The sequence below is a fragment of the Mycteria americana genome, chromosome 1, assembly GCF_035582795.1.
Source record: "Mycteria americana isolate JAX WOST 10 ecotype Jacksonville Zoo and Gardens chromosome 1, USCA_MyAme_1.0, whole genome shotgun sequence".
NCBI classification, from domain to species: Eukaryota; Metazoa; Chordata; class Aves; order Ciconiiformes; family Ciconiidae; genus Mycteria; species Mycteria americana.
The window spans coordinates 214,755,345-214,771,293 of NC_134365.1; the positions used below are offsets into that span (position 1 = coordinate 214,755,345).

At 42.3% G+C, this 15,949-nt stretch overlaps 1 protein-coding gene across 2 annotated transcripts; it reads right to left on the reverse strand.

The window, feature by feature from the left end:
- Positions 1-22: 22 nt before the first annotated feature.
- CCDC90B (coiled-coil domain containing 90B) lies at positions 23-14,458 on the reverse strand. Of its 2 annotated transcripts, XR_012773847.1 has the most exons (10): positions 14,279-14,458; positions 11,872-11,991; positions 9,053-9,156; positions 6,799-6,900; positions 6,116-6,157; positions 5,965-6,036; positions 5,828-5,881; positions 4,913-5,027; positions 2,911-3,060; positions 23-554 (listed from the first exon to the last, which is right to left on the reverse strand). XR_012773847.1 is itself a non-coding variant. In XM_075491166.1 (9 exons), the coding sequence occupies exons 1-9, from the start codon at positions 14,385-14,387 to the stop codon at positions 3,005-3,007; spliced, it is 774 nt and encodes a 257-aa protein (XP_075347281.1). In that variant the 5' UTR covers positions 14,388-14,458; the 3' UTR covers positions 1,680-3,004. The 2 variants fall into 2 exon arrangements, 1 of the variants encoding a protein (XP_075347281.1); XM_075491166.1 differs by lacking the exon at positions 23-554 and having other exon boundaries at positions 1,680-3,060.
- Between the last annotated feature and the right edge of the window lie 1,491 nt (positions 14,459-15,949).

Genomic DNA, 15,949 nt, shown 5'->3' on the forward strand with positions numbered 1-15,949 from the left:
GGTTCTCTGCATTTCAGTGAAGTATTTTTTTAGTTCTCTGGGATAGCAAATATTTTTAAATCACAGCAGCAGCATTTCTTATTAAAAAAAAAAAAAAAAGAAAAGAAAAAGCAGAAGGACTTCTCTTCTTGCCCAGGTAGTAGTTTAGCAACAGCTTTGCAAATTATAAAGTGACATTTCAAGACTTAACTGCAGCAATGTCATAGGCCCCCCCTAGGTCCGAGACAAGCATCCCCATCTACTAGCCTATTTTGTACTACTGCCTTAGGAAGGAAAAAAAAATAAAAGCACCTTACCTCCTAAAATAATCAGATAGGACCTTTGGTCTGGAACCAGAACACAGTGTCTGGAGTACCTCTCAGCTGCAGACAGGTGCCAGGCCCCTTGATTTTCATCTTCAGGTCATTCCTAAATAAGCCAGGAAGCTACTCCTTCATGAGGTGCCAGACGAACTGCAGCAGTGGGCCTCCGAGTCTAACTGAGGGCTGAAGAGTTCACTAGGTGATGGGGCATGTTGTGGTTAAGAGACGGCAATCCTGACCTCTACTCCATGCCTAAAAAAACATTTCATGACTTCACATATAAAGATTTTTTCTCTCAGCTGTGTGCTGTTGTGAAATTCTTTTGCCTTTGGAACCCTCATAATGCATATTGTGAGAGTTTTGATTTCAACAAGAAATCCTTGCACTGTAAGGTTAACTTGCTAGTGCTTCAATCCTGATCTGTCCTTTCCTTAGCTACCAAAGGAAACTTAATCTCTCAGAATTTCAAAGGTACTGAAAAAAAATTGATGTGTTTTTGTGTGCACAGACTGAGAGGCACGCTGAGTGACAGCATAAGCCTTATATCAGCACTAAAGAGAAATCCAGTCTCCAAAGCCCACTTCAGCGTGTAGGGGATGATGGTGGTGAGAAGCTGCAGTAGATGAACTATTTCCTGCATCAGCGTTGGTGCTAAATTCTCACGTAGGAACAGTGCAAAAGGTCAACCCGAGTCATTCTGCATCCAAAGAAGGACAACGAAGCTGGTGAAGGGTCTAGAGCACAAGTCTGATGAGGAGCAGCTGAGGGAGCGGGGACTGTTTAGCCTGGAGAAAAGGAGGCTGAGGGGAGACCTTATCGCTCTCTACAACTACCTGAAAGGAGGTTGTAGAAAGGTGGGGGTCGGTCTCTTCTCCCAAGTAACAAGTGATAGGACAAGAAGAAATGTTGGTCTCAAGTTGGTCTAGAGGAGGTTTAGATTGGATATTAGGAAAAATTTCTTCACCGAAAGGGTGGTCAAGCATTGGAACAGACTGCCCAGGGAAGCGGTGGAGTCACCATCCCTGGAGGTATTTAAAGGACGTGGAGATGTGGTGCTTAGGGACATGGTTTAGTGGTGGACTTGGCAGTGTAAGGTTAATGGTTGGACGTGATGATCTTAAAGGTCTTTTCCAACCTAAACGATTCCAAGAACCTCAGAAATGGTTACAGCTTACACACAGATGGATTTGTACACACAACAGTTACAACAGAGAAGTGGCTGCCAGCACCTGTGCCTATTTGACAAACACAGAGACAACAGAAAAAGCAGCCTCAACTCCCAATATAATAGCACTGTGCCTGTTTCCAGTCTGGTAATCTATATTGAAGTCTCTCAGATAGTCAGATAGAAAATATAAGAAATTAACTTTATTTTCTTAAATGAAGATGATAAATAATTTAATGTATAGAATATAAGAATTAGCAGGATACCAGCAGGTTCAACTGTAAACAGAATAAAACTGCAATAAAAAAATTGGTGCTAATCAGTACTAAATACTCTTTAGCCCATAAATAGCCTACTCTTACTTAAAAGTTTAATCCAGGAAGAGTTTTTAAATTAATATTTATTAAAAGAATCAAACCAAGCATATGCATTTGTACTCAACAAGGTGTAACTGCCTCAGTTGTGGAAGGCATCCGCCTGCTCTGTCCCACCTCTGCAAGAAGATGAAGTCCTTGCAGAAAGTAGAGGGGTCATCACCAGAAGTTAGGGGAGTCGGTGGGTCCCACAGGATTACAGAACAGTCCGGAGGAGTGTGGAGATGGGAGGAGGATGACCACCATGACACTGGCACCACTGAGATGCTAAGTATTTCCATGTTACAAGCCAGATCCTATGCCCAGAAATTACGTGAGGGTTTATTGGAAATACTCTGCACTACTTGGAGGTGTTAAGAGCACTTATCTGCCCCAGGGCTGTACACAGTTGCTGAGAGTGGAGGCACTTCCCCTTGGAAAGACAAAGAGAGAAGTTCTTCCATTCTGTTGACCTCTAGGGTTATGGAAATTGCAAGAGATACTAAAAAAAAAAAAAAAAGAATACATCTATGGAGACATTTTAGTTCTACATGAGATTTTAAATTTATCTAAACGGTTTTCAAGAAAAGCAAGGATTCTTTAGTAAAGGCCTTGGAGTGTGTGTTTATATATAAATAAAAAACCGAAAGGGCCAGGCTTCAGTCTGTCAGAAAAGAGAGGAGCAGACTGAAGGCAAAAATCCAGATCCTATATTTAAGATTAATTTACTTGGATCAGAGCAATCTGTTGGAATATGGCATTGGTATTCCCAATATGGGAATACTAACTTGGGAATAGTATTCCCATTTCAAGGGCATATCAAATGTTTAATATTTCCATTTTGAGAGGAGCTGCGAGTGAGAATGTTCCTTTGAGAGTATTCCAAAAGAAAACAAAAATAATTCTAAAACACATTAGGAAAAACTTTCTGATTTAGCATAAGTAGTCCTCTGAAATAAATACAGTATTCAGTAGGGGGCAATGAAATATTACTATTTGCCTACTTCCCCTCCAATTATTTTGATCTTTAGTGTTACATATTCAGAAAACATTTTTAGTGCACAGTAAGAACATCAAAACAAAAAGGTACCAAGGTTATCTACAGCGCAAACATCATCGTCTAACTGATGTTGCCTGGGTGGCCTTTTCTCCGTCTGTATTTGATGCAGTCACTCCATTTAGATCTATTTCCAGAACCTGTAAAATCCCAGTGCTATTGCTAAGCAAGTGAACACCGAAGCTGTTAAAAAAAAAAAAAAAAAAAAAGAAATAATTAGCTGAATGCTAAATTGTATCACCTTCTACATAGAGGAAGTTAACTGCAAACAGATGGAAGAATGATAACAGCTCTAGAGCAGAGCCTCCTAAACTTCCCGCGTTGCTGCAGGTGTGACAGAATACTTTTAGAAGACAATGACTTGTCTTAGATGTAATATCCTGCACAGTGGCATTGCCCGGGTGGGGAGATGGGAGGGCGAGTTCAGCAGCCTGAGGAACTGTGTTTTCAGGGACACATCTGAATAACTACAACAGGCTACAGTAACTTTTACTATTGTCACCCATCTGTTGGCAATTGTATTACAGGGGAGATGGCTGTACCAGGTCTTGCATTAGACATAAAGCTGCCTGGCGGAAAAGGACCTGGGGGTGTTGGTTGCTGAATATGAGCCAGCAGTGTGCCCAGGTGGCCAAGAAGGCCAATAGCATCCTGGCTTGTATCACAAATAGTGTGGCCAGCAGGACTAGGGAAGTGATCGTGCCCCTGTACTTGGCACTGGTGAGGCCGCATCTCGAATCCTGTGTTCAGTTTTGGGCCCCTCACTACAAGAGAGACATTGAGGTGCTGGAGCGTGTCCAGAGAAGGGCAACGAAGCTGGTGAAGGGTCTGGAGAACAAGTCTGATGAGGAGCGGCTGAGGGAACTGGGCTGTTTAGTCTGGAGAAAAGCAGGCTCAGGGGAGACCTTATCGCTCGCTATAACTACCCGAAAGGAGGGTGTAGCAAGGTTGCTGTCGGTCTGTTCTCCCGAGTTACTAGCCATAGGACGAGAGGAAATGGCCTCAAGTTGTGCTAGGGGAGGTTTAGATTGGATATTAGGCAAAATTTCTTTACTGAAAGGGTGATCAAGCATGGGAACAGGCTGCCCAGAGAGATGGTGGGGTCACCATCCCTGGAGGTATTTAAAAGACATGTAGATGTGGTACTTTAGGACATGGTTTAGTAGGCATGGAGGTGTTGGGTTGACAGTTGGACTAGATCTTAGAGGTGTTTTCCAACCTTAATGATTCTATGATCCTATAATTAAAATGATTTTCCACTGAATAAAATTACAATGAACTAACAACACACATCTGAGACAACATTAGGATATCTAGGCAGCACCTCAGAAGCCTGACGAGTTGTCTTTCAGATTTGTTAAGCTGCTGCTTCAATTAGTGTTAGAATAAAGCTAATTATGTTTCCCTTTGAACTTGTTCTCACTTCCAAATGTAATGCCTTACTCTCTTTTTATCCAGCTCCAATACAATAAAAATTTCACTGGTTATGTATATATTGAGAAGACAATCTCAAATCAGACTGAAATTTGTTCTGCTTGGCAGGGGAAAGGACCAGTACTGCCACACTGAAACTATGTGTCTGTGGAGGACTGAATGGGAGGCAGAACTCGTCACTCTGACTAGTCCTGAGTATCAGCAGACTTTCAGGGTAACTTAAGTAAGCTCAGGAGAACTGCTGGAGCAACTCCGCCACATAAATGGCTGCCCTACAGCAAGCAGAGGTACCGTCAGACTAGACAAGGTATTTTGGCTTCTTTCCTACTCTTTAAAAAAAAAAATTTAAAAATCACGTCCATGTTCCTCCTAATCGCCATTCTGGGCGCAATCCCAGTCCAACTGCAGCAGCGTCTGCATGTTTCCACCTCTCCTGTGTTCTGTCACATTTCTTTCAACTGGGGGGGGTCCCATCCCCCCCAGTCCCAGTTGTCTGCTGTAACACAACTGACTTCCTGGATTCACTTTGCATAGATTCTTGAATAAAATTTTATACATCCAAAATACAATACTGGTACTCACCTCCTTGCCTATCACATACCTGCCAAATAGCGTATTGTATCCAGTTTATTTGATTCCATGAGCGTTTTTAAGGAAGCTATTTCAGTGTCAATTTTGTTACTGATTTCTGAAATAACGCTGTTGGTACTTGAATCCTGAAACATTAAAAGATAGCATATATTTGACAACAATCTCTAGCCCTTTCAGCTTTGCAAAGCCAAACAAGAACGCCGTGCTATCAGCAACAAGAAAGAGAAATGAATTTCCAAACTATCATTGAAGTAAAATACGTAACTGGTAAGAGACCTTAGAAGACACAGAACAGCATTTAATACAATCCAGGAAGAATATTAAAGAGGGAGACAGAAAAAGAGAAAACTCAGATCATACAGCTTTTTGTCCCTGATATGCCAGTGCTTCCTAAAGGAGGCAATCTACAGTGCGTAGACAGTATCCTGAAATTTTTGCAAAACGAAGGTTTAAGCATTCACAAGCCATGTCCAGAAAAGGGAGGAGATGCCGAAGATGGGACATGTCCATCTTCAGCCTCTTAGTCTTCAGCACCCGCTAGCAGCCTGGAGGAGTTCCCAGCCCTTGAAATACTTGCTTGGCTGTAGGCACCTGAACCATCCCCCTGGTACAGCTGATCAGCTCATCTGTTAATACTGGGAAGGGCAGCACGACAGGGCACATCCCACCTATAACAGCCTGCACATAAGATACTCAGGAAGCAAGAGACAAGGGTTGTATGCCTCCTTCTGCCTGCACAGCACTTACTGCAAATCCCACAGACCTAGGCAGTAGACACATACAGCAGACACGAGTGAGACGGCCCAGCCTTCTGCTTTACCACATTCCAAAATCCATTGACTTTCACGAAAGGTTGGGGTTTATGTAACATGCAATGCATAACTGTATCCTGCTCAATACACAGTGAGCTCTGTTCAATACTTACTTTTTTATGAAACTCTGTAGTTGCTTCCATCAGTTTCCTCTCCTGATCTGTAAACTGTGGATAAAAGATAAGTTACAATTGTAGTAACGGAAAACAAGACACAGAACTGATAAGGGTATCTTCACAGACCAGCTTACCATATCTGTCACTCTGCTCCTTTCCAGGTTTATGTCTAGCTTGCTGTCAGCTCGGATTTTACCGGTTTCATTCTTTAAAGCAAATAAAGATTATGAAAATAACTATTTACTTTCTCTAATAGGAGGGTGTAGGTACTTGCTGTTTACTTACCATTAGCTGCTGTTTCACTTGATCTAATTCAATTTTCATTTTCTAAGTGCAGAGGAGAAAAAAAGCAATTTTACAAATTCAGAAAACTGCTGACCAAGTTAATCAGTCACGTAAGCGCATACCACTGCAATTATTCTTCCATAATTTTTCTCCCAATGGGGCAATTTCTTCTTGATTAAATATCCTAACTAGTGTGTTCAATCTGTATAACCATATATAATCTGCTGGGAATTTTGCTCCAAATAAAGGAATTATTTTGTAATGATGATGATCTTGTTACTCTGAGACTAAAGACAGCAGAAAAATACCAAAATGCTGTCAAGCAAAAGCGAAACGTGTCTCAACCACCAGTTTAATTAAACCGTTGCAAAGAAACAGCTGACTGCTCTCCCTGCATTGTGAGGTTAAAGGTGACAAGACTCTACCAGAATCACCCTTAAATAAAAATACAGAAGACGATTCTAAGATGTGTAGATTTTTTTTTTCTTTAACGAAGAATTGAGCAAGTCTTAGCACGTGAAATATATTTTTATGTGATCACAGAAGGAGTAATCTACAAACACTTCAACTCTGATAAAAGTATCCATAATTAGTTTTACATTCATATTTTGTCCACAAAAATGTACAAAAGGTATAATGCAACACGTATTACAATTTAACTGCTTAATTAAAAATATTAGTACCTCATTCTCTGCTCTCAAGTTTGCAAATTCACTTTTCTCCAGGATGACCATATCTTTTCGAATGGAGTCCAAATGTGCCATTATCTGCTGTAAAGTTATTTCCTTAGAAACAATAAAACATGTCATTGATCAAGTTGCACCCTTTCTGGCAAGTAAAGGAAAGATTTTTATGTCTGAAATCATGAAATTAGCTACTGCAAAGCACAAAAAATGGGGAGACTCTCCAACAAGAACGTGACAAACATGGAATTTTATAGCTGCAATTTGTTTGAAAGACTCAAGAGGTCTTGGTTTTGTGCGTTTTCTGTTGCTTTAATACACAAATTCTGAATTTAAGCAAAAAAGCCAGAGGTATTAGTCTAAGCAGCTATGAAATGGAATAGATCCGAGACTACAGGTTAGTCCTTCATTCACTTCCACTTTCAATGAACATTCAGTAGCCCATGAAGCATTAATTATGGGTTTGAATCCAGTTCCTAAGGAAGCATTTCCATTTCTTGCCCACAAAGTTATCAAAAGCCAAAGACTTAATGATATGAATATCACACTGTCCTCAGCATTAAGTGTCAGGTACGCTAGTAAAACATTGCTGGAAAGCAATGAAAAGAGCCTTCCTGGCGTTTGGACTAACAAGTTCAGGATTCAACTGCTATTTATAAACTACAGAGTAAAAAAAATAAAAAGAAAATAAAGGAAGAAACTTTGTATTTTAGAATCTCGAAAGCATTAAAATATGCCCTGACCCAACTCCTACTAAATTCTGACTACTTCATTGAACACAATGAAGTTTCTACAATTCCTGGGGAAACCTCAGTTGCATTTACACTGCAGAGCTAATTTGCCTCATCCCATCTTAAAACATTCCATGTCAACATACACTATAAAAACCAGCATTTCTGCCTAACACAATTCCATGCAAATTATATTCAGGATACTGACTTTCTTTACATATAATAGGATCTCCAAAAAGAAAGATTCCCATTTTGATGGAAAAAAGAGAGAGACAAAAGTTCTTGTCTTCTGAGATTTATAGAAAAAAGTTAGGTAACTTTTGTTAAGCATAAATGCCAGCAAGATAAAAATCTGTTGGAAGGAAGGCTCAGCAGTTTAAATAAAATAGCAATGAATGCGTAATTGCATTAACTCATTGAAGAAGAATGGCACGTAATTTCAGCTTGCACAGCCTTCCTGAGTAATTATTAAAACCATTACTGTGCATCAGAGCTTTATTATCCTGGCCCAGATGTCTAGCCACTAAAGTTCTTTTTATTTTGGCAATTTTGTTAAAACGAAACTTGTCACCACCTCTATTATCAACAGAAAACCCAGCCATGCTACTTAACTGATTCACTGCCTCCAGACACGGCCACAAACAGGAACTTGAGTATCTAAGCGAAGGAGATGCCTCGGTGCTTTGCTGGAGGGCAGGCTGAGGTGTTGACCTGACCAGTGGGGTTTATACCAACAACTAAATAATTCAGAGCCCACTTCTGTCCCCGAGGGCACGTGACACACCACAGATGATGTCCAGATGGCTAAAGTCTCTTCCTCCTAAAACAGATGGCTCTTTTCCACCCTGCCTGGTGGGAACAGTTCCTGGTCCTATACTTTCACATAAATTGTGCCCAGGTCAGGGAAACCGAGAACTGGCACAGGTCAAAATCAAAACAAGGCACCACAGTGGCTCTGGACAAGCGGGTCATGGTGTTTGTGCCCACAGCTTAGCCATGTTGAGCTTTTACTAGAGATGTAGCTTTAGAAACCAAAATGCAGAATAAAATAATGAAATAGTTTTAATAGTAGTTTTTAGTTTATGAATAGGAAAATAGGACAAATACAGTGTGTCTCAGAACAGAGTTGACATCTTTACTAAAGTTCAATAAAAATACTGACAATTTTCTGATATTTTAGGTGGTCTTGTTATGCCTCAGGAACTCCTCCTTGAATCTCTCTTCTGCCCTCAACTGTCATAAAGCACAGTTAAAAGTCTGGTTTCACCGCAGAGCTTTTCAGTAGCAAGTGAAGCAATCTCTGCATTACACTTGTATATTGTGGCTGCATTTGGAAAACAGTGCTGTGAGGTGAAAGGTGTAAGATCTTACTATTCTTAATACCACCTTGAAACTTAGGAAAACGGATCTCAGTGAAGTGTTTATAGTACTATAGAGAGTTGCTCACTTGTCTTTCAAATATGCAAATACAAGCCATTATAGTTACACAATGCTGGATACGTACAGCATAGATTACTTTTTACCTGCTGAGCCTGTGTAACCATATCCTTATAGACTGTGTCTAAGCTGACATTCGACAGGGTTATTAATGCCGATACGATGGTCTCCGCTTGCTCCTTCCCAAAGCCTAAAAGACAGTTGAAGGATGACAAGTTCAGCTAACATTAGAGAGCTGGATGAAGAGAAGAGCAAGAGGTACGTCATAAACTGGGACACTCAAGTGCTGTACCTAACTACAGTGGCAACTGGGAAATCACACAATTACTGAAAACTGAGAGCGAGGAGCCAGTCACCGTGACTTTCAACTAGGAAAACCACAGACTTAATGCTACAAAAATCTGAAGCACATTAACTTTTGATACGCTGAAATAGTCTATGCACGCAGCTGACAGAAGGACCAAATTTCTGTACATTGTTTAACTGTTCATGCATTATAAAAATAATTCAGCGAAAGTTTATTTTATAATGAACTTTGGCAAATTCTGTTAAAACCAAACTTACCTTGAGCTACAAAGCATGCATCCTATAGAATAATAAACTTAAGAAGTCAGCCTGCATATATTGAAATTGTTCTGCACAGACATGAACACATGTAAAACTGATTTTAAAACTGATGCATCCATTGCCTGCAGAATGAATTCAAACTGGGATCTTTGCTTTCTGATGATAAAAATGACACTTTGTCCATAGCTTGGTGCAATTTTGAAGCATTAAAAATGATGTGCACTAAATAGTGGGGAAAAAACCAAACCCAGCTGTCATTTTCGCCATATCTGATCTAGTGCCGGGAGCTTTGGCCCTAAGTATTTATTTCCAGCAGTCTCGCTGACGTGTTGTATTTCAATTGACCCATTTCATGAAGTGGGATCAATTAACTTTTTGTTGAAAAATGCTTTCAGGGCAAATAATGCAGAGAAATATGCCACTGCTCCCTTCTAAAATACTTGTACTGTCAAGCTGCATCATTGGTTTACATTACTAAAAAAGCTATGCATGCTTTATGACAGTTTCCTTCCACTAAGAGGTGTGATAGCATTGCTTCAGTTCCTCTGAATTTTCAGCGTTACTTAGGCTTTTGCCAATTCATTATTTTGGTCTTACTCTGTAGCAGGAAGTGTCCTTGTTGCATGGAAGTTTAGAAAATGTGGAGAAATTCATATAAGCAAGAGAACGGAGCCTGAAAACTGCCTGCACCAAGTTTGAGAAAAACTAAACGCCTCTCTCACTTCTGTGATATGTATAGGTTTTACCTATAGAGTCCTTTCACTGTAGCACTGAAGTATTTGTAGAAGTTATGGAACAAATTAAACTGAATAACAACACAGTGTACCAGCACCAGAGACTTCACCCCACGAGTTCTAAAGGAACTTGAAGAAGAAATAGCTGAATTAGTAGTGGGGACAAGTAACATCTCACAGCCTACCTCGGTTACTCGAGAACTGGAAAATGGCAAATACAGTGCCAGTTTTTAAAAACAATTCCAGAAGAGATGTCAGGAACTACAGGCTGACAAGTCTTACATACATGAAAAAAATAAACATTGTTAGTGGACTATTAGGAGTCTTCTAACTACTAATACATATTATTATTAGACCCAAATAGTGGAAAAAATCCTAACCTCAGGTTGGATAAAATTCCTACTGTCACTTAGGAGAAAGATCTTGTGATTTTAAAAGATAGTTGCTAGCCTGATGAAGATATCAGTTCAACGTTTAGTAGGTATCAGTAAAGCAAACCAAACCCTTAGGAATTACTAAGAGAAGGAGCAGAGAACAAAACAGATGCAACATTACGTCACTGTTCAAATCCATGGGACATTCAGTTGTCAAATAGTGCCAGCAGCTCTGTTCCCTCCCCTTTGAAACAGGATGTGACAGAAGTGGAAAAGATTCACAGAGGACATCATGAATGACCAAAAGTATGGCAAAGCTACTGCTGAAGGAAAAATTCAACATGCTAGGACTCTTCTGTTTGGAAAAGAATGACGGGGGAATATGACAGAAGTTTACATAATCATGAATGACACGAGAGATCAAATGTTCATTCCCTCTTCCCACAAAAGAGCTTGAGCGGGCATCAAATTAACCTCGTAGAAGCCAGGTTCTCCATAAACAAAAGGAGTGGGCATCTGAAACTCCAGGAGAAAAGATGTTTTGGGTACTAATCAGTTCATAGTGGTTCAGGAACTGAATAAACTTGTGAAAATAATTCCACTGAAGGTTACTAAAACTCACACCCGACCCAAAATACCTCCAGAGTGAAAACAGTTGGAGGCTCAGAAAGTACAAGAGGATGTCACATGCATCTGCCCCGTTTTAACACTCTTCTGCAGGCACTGACTCACAGCTGGGGCCAGGAGCCAGGGCTAGATGGACCTTTCATAGGGCTTAAGAGAGACACATTCACAAAATAAAAGTGCAGGTATTAAGAATGTATCACGGTGCTATGCTGCTGCAAGTATTTCTAGTTAGAAAAAAAACTTCAGTTACTATTAGCAGGCTAGTAGAAGTAACTTCTATTAAAGCTTTGGTTCTGCTAGAAAACAGTTCTTCAACTGTTATTGTTACTTTACATTTGTTAACTGTATTACTTTCCTTGTCTGGAAGATACTATATAAACTTGCCTACAGCTACAAATGAGGTAAATCTAATGTAATAGTTATCTGTACGGTTACAGAGATATGAAACAGTGTCAGATGCCTCTCCTTCACCAGCCTCCTTGAGAGGCTGCCAAAACATTTTCTAACACCAAGTATTGGTACTTTGGGAAAACTGATAGCACTCAAAGTTTTAGTACTTCAACTAAAAGTTTGCCTTTGAATTATTTATCAGATATCACTTACCGTGGGCTTCCAGATCCTGCACCAAAGCATGGGTATCAAAAGTTACCTTCCTCTGCTCCAGGGGAGTGATTTCAACTCTTCTGACATCATATGACTTCCTAATGAGTGTGGCAGCAAAACCTGGAAGTGACAACATGTGCTTTAAACTTAACCTGATTGGTTTATCATGCAATACAGTAATTTTAATGTCTTTCATCATAGCAAAGCTGCATGGAAGTCACAACAAAAAGCTGGGTCCTTTTGACAGCTTGGTTACAGCACACATCAGAAACCATAGATTTCCTATGGAAAAGGGATTGATACTAACTAGGACTCATAGATTGATCCTAATTGCATTTGTATAACTAGGAAGCTGTGCAACAGACAAGCATCCTGATACACCAAAAATAAAACCACCACAAACAACTGTATTAGAATATTTGAGAAACATCACTTAAACAATTTTCCTACTTTTAAAACATCAGCAGTTCTAACGCACTGCCAATTTCTGCTGGTTACAGCTAACATCATTCGTTTGGTTCTCCACAGAATCCCTCAACCACGTTCTCTTTACACTTTCTTCTATGACTATCCATTCCAGCAAGGAGAGTCCCATGTGTAAAGATAAAGCTATGGGGTTTTTTTTAGACAGTTATGCAAATCTAATGTTCAGAATTAATTTCTTGATGCACCAATAAAGTACCCGGGAAACAAAGCAATACGATGTTTCTGCCTAAGACCTGTGAGATAGGTATTAAAGATCCAGCCTTTTTATTACATGAATGCCTTCCCACAAGATGTTTCCCTGCTTCTCCTACTTTATTTCAAGCATATTTTTCCCTTCATCTTATCTTTGTGGGGCCTTGCATGCTACAGATGCCGTTCTGATAGATTCTTTGTTATCTAAAAAGACCTGTTAGTTCTAAATCCATGCTTACTTGAAACCTTTCTCGCTGCTGGCTCTCTGCCTTAACCAAAATGTTGTTCCGTATCTTATCTAGACCTTTACTCAAAAACTTTATATCATTTAAACAACAGGGAAGTTATGTTAGGCCACTGCTAGATAAATCAAGTTACATGCTACCTTGTATCTACTCTAAAGAAGTGACTATAACTAAGCCATCTGTAGTATCCAAACCAAACTCCGTATAAGACTTAAGAGACAAAGGAAAGATTTGTGTTTGAGTGCATGAACACCGAGTACTACATACAAATAATTTAAAATAACTCTAAAATTTACTGTGGAATAAAACACTTTTTACTGAGCTGTAACAGCTTTTAAACACACAGCTCTTTGTCTTCTAAATGTGTTAGTGGATATTTTTTCACTGGATTGAACATATATATTGCAGAGACATTCACTCAGAAAAGCTGATATTACAGCATGAAGCTTTTGGTTGCCTAGACATGCTGCTCTTTTTCCTATCGCTTCACTGCTGTATTGACTCAATCACAGAATCATAGAATCATTTAGCTTGGAAAAGACCTTTAAGATCATCACGTCCAACCATTAACCTTACACTGCCAAGTCCACCATTCAACCACGTCCCTAAGCACCACATCTACATGTCTTCTAAATACCTCCAGGGATGGTGACTCAGCTACTACCCTGGGCAGCCTCTTCCAATGCTTGACCACCCTTTCAGGGAAGAAATTTTGCCTAATATCCAATCTAAAACCTACCCTTGCACAACCTGAGGCCATTTCGTCTCATCCTATCACTCGTTACCTGGGAGAAGAGACCAACCCCCACCTCTCTACAACCTCCTTTCAGGTAGTTGTGGAGAGCGTTAAGGTCTCCCCCTCAGCCTCCTTTTCTCCAGGCTAAACAACCCCAGTTCCCTCAGCCGCTCCTCATCAGACTTGTGCTCTAGACCCTTCACCAGCTTCGATGCACGGCTCTTAGCCCAAAGCTGTCCTCAAAAGTCACTTACGTCTCCACAGACCATATCTGAGACACCATTTGTGATGGCTTTCTGCACCCCTTGGCTAACTCCCATTGCTCTTCCAGTCTCAAACATTCCCTGTCAGTCCCCATAACCTACTGAATCGACTGTTCTTGCCCATGTAGCAGGCCCCTTGCCTCGGACTTGTTACAGCCCCAAAAGCAAGGCGTTTTGCGCTCCCTCACACACCGCCCCAGGGACAGAACCCCACGATCGCTCTCAGGCAACCAGCCCAGCCCGCCAAACACCCTGTGCGGCCTCCAATGCAACTCAACAGACCCCGAGGCCCAGGTTACTCCCTACTACAGCAGGCAGCCTTGTGCCCCCTCCTGCCGCTTTCGCTCCTCGTCCCCCGGAGGGGCTGGGAGCCGCCTGCCTGCCCTGTGCGCAGCGCCGAGCACAGCCCGGCAGAGGGGCTGCCGGCGGACTCGCCGGCTCCCAGCGCGCCAAGGGGCCGCGCACGGCCATCCGGCACCTCTCACCTCTCCGAAAAACCGGAGGCAGCAGGGCCCGGAGCGGGCGCGGGCACGGGACCGACCGGGAGCCGCCACCCCAGGCGAGAAAAGCGGCGCTGGGCCGAGCGCCCCTCATCACGGCACGAGCCCGCCGCTTCCGACCCGCGCCGCCAGCCACCACCCGCAGTCCCCACTGCGCAAGCGCTCTCGAGACCCCTTTCCGGTCGAGCTCCGCGGGGCATGCTGGGTACTGTAGTCCTCGGCGGCAGGGAAGGGGGCCGGCTTGAGGGCGCCGCCATGCGGAGGGGAGGAGCGACAACGCGCCCTGCGCATGCGCACGCACCGGCCAGTGCCGGCGAGGCAGCGCTGCGGCCGCCATGTTTTTCTCTCACCACGTGGCCGCGGGTCGTTCCTCGTCGTGTATAACCTCAAATTGCCGTCAGCAACCTGGCTGCTTCCCACCACAAGCGTTTTTCGTAGCTTGGCTGAGGCTTGGCGATGTGCAAGAGGCTGATCTGTAGCAAGTCGGCTGTAGCAAATAAGTCTGGGTTGGTTGGGATCTTCGGCCAGTGATGGCAGTGAGTGGTCTGATCTCTGGCGCTACAGCGTGTGTGAAAGGTGTTGATGCCTACTGAGAGCCAAGATGAACAGAGTTAAAACACAAACAGCATGTGGCAGGTAGAGGAGGAGATAGGAAAAAAAATCTGTGGACTGCTCTTGCTTGGAAAATGTACAGAGAAGGGGTATCCAGAGAGAGGCCTGTGTCAGTGGGCTGGTCCAATGGCTCAGAGATAAGCAGTGCTCTGACACAGCCCAGAAATGGAAAAACATTCTGGGTATCGTGCTGCAAATTGGAATAAAGGACACCTTGCTTTGCTGCTGGGCAGTGTGTGCACCCTGGGGAGGTTTGTTGTAATGGATCTGGCTGAAACAACTCGTGGAGGTGCAGTGGCTATGCCTGTGCTTGCTGTGGAGCAGCAGCTAGGCAGCCTTGGGGCCAGCTGAGTTGCTTGTGTATCTTGTCAGCCTGATGGAGCATCCTTGAGGTGTACATGGGACTCAAGGAAGGTGTGCCCAGTGTTTTGAGCATTCCGCAGAGAGTGCTTAAACTGAAGTTTGAGTAATGCAGACTTCTTAATCTAGTCAAGCACAGGAGAGCTTGTCAAAGACCTTCCTTGTAAGAGCCCTGACGTTGCTTGCCTTCAGGACAGAATGATTTCTGGGCAGGCAGAGTCCATACAAAAAGCAGGTGGCCTACAATAGGCCATAGAGAATTCAGAGCAATGTAGATGCAGGTCTGGAGCATCCATACAAATAGTGTGAACAGGCAAGTTCAGCTCTGGAGGCTGCAAACCTATTGACTGAAAATGCAGGGTCTAGTGACATGAGGGCTGAGCATTCACTGCACACACACAATCCCAAGATGGACTTTGGGAAAAGAAAACAGCCCCGACTTTCTCTTACATATGAACTTTCATGTCTGTATGCAGAGTTAGAATTAGATTTGTGATGGAGAGGACTGTGCAGAGTCTTGGATGATGTGAACTGCTCCTGATTTAGCCTGGTTTCACCTTATTCTCTGTCCTGAACTTGTTCTAGCCTCAGACAGCTGCCATAGGTGAACCTCTCTAAGCCTGACTCTGCCTAGGTCCAAACATCCCCAACTTTAAATGCAAAACCAGCTCTGGCTCCAGTTCT